Source organism: Rutilus rutilus, assembly GCF_951802725.1.
Source record: "Rutilus rutilus genome assembly, chromosome: 4".
Taxonomy (NCBI): domain Eukaryota; kingdom Metazoa; phylum Chordata; class Actinopteri; order Cypriniformes; family Leuciscidae; genus Rutilus; species Rutilus rutilus.
In genome coordinates, this window is record NC_140212.1 from 2,634,237 (window position 1) to 2,640,312 (window position 6,076).

A 6,076-nucleotide genomic window follows, 5' to 3' on the forward strand; every position below is an offset into this window, starting at 1 on the left:
GGTTTCCGAACACTATAGAAGAACAGATTATACTCAGTGCAAATAGAAAGTCGATTAAACAGCGATCAAGAACAAAATCACGCATGCAACATTCACATCATCATGAACTCGTTAATCTGAAATTAATGTACAGAGAGGTAGTTTATGGCATTGAATGAATATGCTTTGAAGAGTAAGGCTTAACACAGGATACATAAGCTTACTTCATCCTCCAAGTCCAGTCTTCAGGAATACTCCCTCGGCTTCAGGGGACTTTGGTAAAATTAGCCTGAATGTTCCAGTTTCAATACAAGTCAAACTCTATCAGCAACATTTATTAATTCTGCTGTTGATTATCACAGAAAATAATTTCAACTCGTTCCTCAGTTTGAACCAAAGCCAAAAGTGCAGTCATTACATATCTGATATTAATATATATAAGAATGAATAAAAAATATGATAGGACCTTTTAATTTAATATATACATGAATAAATTAATCATTAATTAACATATATTATCAACAAATAATTTGATTAGCAATTATTAATGAGTGTTATTTTATTATTATTTATGTACTTATATTATTTATAACTTTTTTAAATTTTAGCCTTTATTTTAATTTCAAAGTAATGAATTAAATGAATTTAGTAATTTTGAGAAATTACTAAAACTTAAACTAAAATGAAAATAAAGGCTAAATCAAAATATTGATAAATACAACAGTATATAAATAATAAAATACTAACTTAGTGTTAATTAAAATGATTAATTGATTTTTATTGATTGATTTTGTTCATTATAATTAATACATTTTATACATATATATTAAATTAAAAGGTTAGATAATTTTTTATATAAATTATTATAGAATAGTGTTTATTTTAAAGTTTATAATGGTCCAATATCTTGCCCCATAGGCTATATATATGTGTGTGTGTGTGTGTGTGTGTGTGTGTGTGTGTACAGTATAATATATGTGTGTGTGTGTGTGTATATATATGTACAGTATGTGTGTAATATATATATATATTTGTGTGTGTGCGTGTGTATATATATGTACAGTATGTGTGTAATATATATATTTGTGTGTGTGTGTGTGTATATATATTTATGTGTGTGTGTATATATATATATGTGTGTGTATATATGTACAGTATGTGTGTAATATATATATTTGTGTGTGTGTGTGTGTGTATATATATATGTGTGTGTGTGCGTGTATATATATATGTGTGTGTATGTGTATATATGTGTACAGTATGTGTGTAATATATATATATTTGTGTGTGTGTGCGTGTGTGTGTGTGTATATATATATATGTGTGTGTGTATGTGTGTATATATATGTACAGTATGTGTGTAATATATATATATATATATATATTTGTGTGTGTGCGCGTGTGTGTGTATATATATGTATGTGTGTATATATATGGACAGTATGTGTGTAATATATATATATTTATATATAATATACTGTATATATATTTGCGTGTGTGTGTATATATATATGTGTGTGTGCGCATGTGTGTGTATATATATATGTATGTGTATATATATGGACAGTATGTGTGTAATATATATATATTTATATATAATATACTGTATATATATTTGCGTGTGTGTGTATATATATATATGTGTGTGCGCATGTGTGTGTGTATATATATATATGTGTGTGCGCATGTGTGTATATATATATATGTATGTGTGTATATATATGGACAGTATGTGTGTAATATATATATTTGTGTGTGTATATGTGTGTGTGTATATATATATTTATGTGTGTGTGTGTATATGTACAGTATGTTTGTAATATATATATATGTGTGTGTGTGTGTATGTACAGTATGTTTGTAATATATATGTGTGTGTGTGTGTGTGTGTGTGTGTGTATGTACAGTATGTTTGTAATATATATATTTGTGTGTGTGCGTGTGTGTGTGTGTGTGTGTGTGTATATATATATACATAGTTGAAATTATTCTCTATTCTAAGTGGCAGCATGATGTTGTCTATAAATCTTAACTTGATTTAAAACCTGAACATTCATATTTGGTTTGTCAAGGTTTCATTTAACATCATAACTTACCGCAAACTACTAGAGACAATTTTCAGTGATTATTCCGTTTGAATAGTGCTAGTATCAGTGTTCGTCAGGTTTAACGTTCGTAACAAACATTTCCGTTCTCGTTTCCCTTGACGTAACCCTTTCCATTCAAGAGTCCATGTCCCGTCACACCCCATCAGTCGACAAAACTGTGAAACATGAACACTTCAGTGTGTAAAAATGCGTGTCATAGGCAAAAAGCTGCTGGATAAGGATACAAATGTACACCTGTGGTCACATGACCTATAATGGTGATGTCAGAGCATCATGTGATCAGGTGGGCAATTCAGGGCCGCTGTGGCTTGTGTAGTGTGTGTTCGACTTAAAGCGGCGCTGTTGAACATTCGGTGTGTTAAATTGTAAATCATACGCTCTCTAATCGCTCACACACAGCGCCGCTTCACGTCGACGGGTCACTGGGGTTGGTGTGGTAAGGTCGCGGGCGTGAGGCACTCCTGTGGTGTTTCAGCTCCAAGCGGCACCTCGGATCTACACTACGAGAGGCGGGAATCATGGGAGAAAAGCTTCAGGGTCCAGAGACCTGGGCAGTCGAGAGGGAAAAGTAATTCTTCTTCTTCTGAATCCTGGAGAATCAGCGCTACAGTCCGTCTGCTGCCGGACACACAGATCACAACACGTCACCTACTGAAAAACAAACTAAATACAATATACAGTACTGTGCAAAAGTCTCAGGTATGTTAATTACCCCCCCCCACACACACACACACACACACACACACACACACACACACAAAAAAAAGGTTTTAAGTCAGTTATTTATATCTCTTGCTGTAGTGTGTCAGTAGGAAATATCAGTTTACATTTCCAAACATTCTTTTTGCCATTAATTGTAATAATCCAGTGAGATTTGAGATCAGTCAGTATGATCTGATCTCACCATCATCGAGTCCGTCTGTGATTACATGAAGAAACAGAAGAAACTGAGACAGACTAAATCCAGAAGAACTGCGGGAACGTCTCCGAGACGCTTGAAGAAACCTTCCCTTCTGTGAAGAGTACTGGCACTCGTGTTAAAATGCTGCAAAGTGAGAATGCTTTCAAAAATAAAATCACAAATTGAATTTATTTATGATTTAACTTCTATTAACTAATTCAAATCAATATATGGTGTAACGACCCTTTGCGTTTATAACGGCTTTTGTCCAGGTACACTTGCGCACATAGGCGTAATTCTATGGGGGGACAGGGGGACACGTCCCCCCCAATATTCAAAGAAGGACAATTTGTCCCCCCCCAATATTTGATCATACTGTATGATTATGCGGGCAATATCGATGTGATTGCAAATACGTCTTTCTTTCCAGCTCCGAAAATATAAAATCCCGACTGGTCCATTTCCCAAATCCATTCGACTGGCCTTACACTATACATTAACAAAACCTATTTCTCCTGAAATCCATGTCATGTTTTCCCTATACCTTTAGTAGCTCGTGCACCGCCAGTAAGTTAGGAAAAACCAAACAGAAGAAGAGGAGCGCGAAATCTGACAGACATTTGGTCTACCTCTCAACACTCCCGTTTTCCCCGGGTTTCTCCCGTTTTTTAGCCCTATCTCCCGGACCCCTCCCGGTTTGTTATTTCTCCTGGGAAACTCCCATAATTTGCATGGCCCAAACTGAGTAAAGCCTCTGTTTAGGCTATTAAGGAAATAGAATTTTGGCAAAAGAAGAACTTTTATTTTAAATAAATGTTCATTTTAAATCAGCCTATGTCAGTGTGATATGTTACCATATTATCATGCTTAACACTAAGAATTTGAATAATTGTAGTGTGATGATCAGATGCAGATATCTAAATCAGAGAATATCATAGGTTCGGGCGGTTTGCGGGTGGATTATTTATTTTTAACAGTGGATTCGGGTGACTCAAAGTGCACCAGATTAATGAATTTACCTTTAAAATGTACAAAATTTTCTTCCGGGGGAGCATGCCCCCTGACCCCCCTAGAAGTATCAAGTACACTTAACAGCATGACTGTTGTATGCTGGTAAGTGTTCGGACTCTGACTTTTATTTTATTTTGATTAAAAAAATGTGTGCATGCACCAACACAAAAAGTCCCACAGCTGTCCCCCCCAATGTGTGATTGACAATTTCGCCCTTGCTTGCGCATAGTTCTTCAGGGAGCTTTGCAGGAAGATTTCTTCAAGCGTCTCGGAGACGTTCCCGCAGTTCTTCTGGATTTAGTCTGTCTCAGTTTCTTCAGTTTCTTCATGTAATCACAGACGGACTCGATGATGGTGAGATCAGATCATACCGGCTGTTGTCCGACTCCTTGTGCAGACACAAATCTCACTGGATTATTACAATTAATGGCAAAAAGAATGTTTGGAAATGTAAACTGATATTTCCTACTGACACACTACAGCAAAAGCTATAAATAACTGACTTAAAACCATTATTAACATGCCTAAGACTTTTGCACAGTACTGTATATATATAATATATATATATGGGAGGAAGAGCAAAGATATTTAAAGTTTTAAGAAAAGATAAATGCTTGTGAAAATAATTTTTAGCACAAAATACACAATACCGTTCAATAAAGTTTTGGGTCGGTAAGATTTTTAAGGTTTTTAAAGAAGTCTCTTATATGTTCACCAAGGAGACTGCATTTATTTGATCAGAAATACAGTAAAAACAGTGAAATATTATTCAAATTTAAAGCAACTGTTTTCTATGTGAATATACAGTAAAGTGTAATTTATTCCTGTGATGAAAGCTGAATGTTCAGCATCATTACTCCAGTCTTCAGTGTCACATGATCCTTCAGAAATCACTCTAATATGATGATTTGATGATCAAGAAACATTTCTGATTATTATCAATGTAGAAAACAGTATTTTGGTGGAAACCGTGATATTTTTTTAAATGAATAGAAAGTTCAAAAGAACAGCATTTATTTGGAATATAAGTCTGTTGTAACATTATAAATGTCTTTACTGTCCCGTTTGATACATTGAATGCATCCTTGCTGAATAAAAGTATTAATTTATTTGACAAAAATCTTACTGACCGCACACTGTGTTTAAGAAAACAGCTTATACTGACTCTCACTCTTAGAAGTAAAGACTCGAATAAATTTTTTATTAAATGTAACGGATTAGCCGCTCATAAACGTGAGTTATCAATAGAAAAAATGTAAATAGCCCATTAAACATGAAAGCGTTATGCAATTATACGACATTTCTCCTTATATAGAACCTTTTTGGCATTACGGGTTCTTTAAAAGTGAGTCTAGAACCCTGAGGAGTGGCTTGGTTACCTGCAGGTGAAGCGTCTCCGGTGTGTTTAGTTGTTTGTGGAGCGGTGGCACTGAGGCATGAGGAGACTGCTGACTATCTACAAGAGACTGACAGATTAGTCCTTCCACAGCTAGCGGGACAAGAGGAGCACACGCAGAACGCAGAACCCCGTCCCGATCTGTGCATGCTTTTCAATATGCATGTTTGTGAAAGGACAAGTATGGCAGGACTGGCACACACACTGCCGTTCAAAAGGTTGGGATCGGTATGATTTTTAACTAAACAAGTCTCTTCTGCTCAACAAGAATGCATTTATTTGATAAAAAAAAATTACAAAAATAATAATAATAATAATAATATTGTGAAATATTATTACAATAAAAAAAATGTGTGAAAGATTAGTAAAGTGTCATTTATCAAAGCTGAATACAAAATATTCCATTTCAGATAAATGCTGTTCTTTTGAACTCTCTATTCATCAGAGAATCCTGAAACAAAATTGTACACAACAGTTTTCAACATTAATAATAATAATTCATGTTTTCTGAGCATCAAATCATCATATTATTATGATTCCTAAAGGATCATGTGACACTGAAGACTGGGGTAATGATGCTGACAATTCAGCTTTGATCACAGGAATAAAATACATTTTAAAATATATTGAAATATTTATTCATATTCATATTTAACAATATTACTGTATTTTTTTTTTTAT

General features: G+C 34.2%; 1 protein-coding gene across 3 annotated transcripts in view; it reads right to left on the reverse strand.

Moving 5' to 3' along the window:
* Positions 1–2,484: 2,484 nt before the first annotated feature.
* LOC311289332 (protein bicaudal D homolog 1) overlaps positions 2,485–6,076 on the reverse strand; it is a 35,250-nt gene continuing 31,658 nt past the window's right edge. The window contains exons 8-9 of one of the 3 annotated variants that reach the window (XM_084407245.1): positions 5,379–5,455; positions 2,614–2,702 (exon numbers count right to left, since the gene is read on the reverse strand). In XM_084407245.1, coding sequence (XP_084263371.1) covers positions 5,405–5,455 — 51 coding nt within the window. In that variant the 3' untranslated portion in view covers positions 2,614–2,702; positions 5,379–5,404. Of the gene's footprint in view, positions 2,706–5,378; positions 5,456–6,076 lie in introns of all 3 variants that reach the window. The other 2 variants (XM_084407244.1, XM_084407243.1) reach the window with 2 other exon arrangements.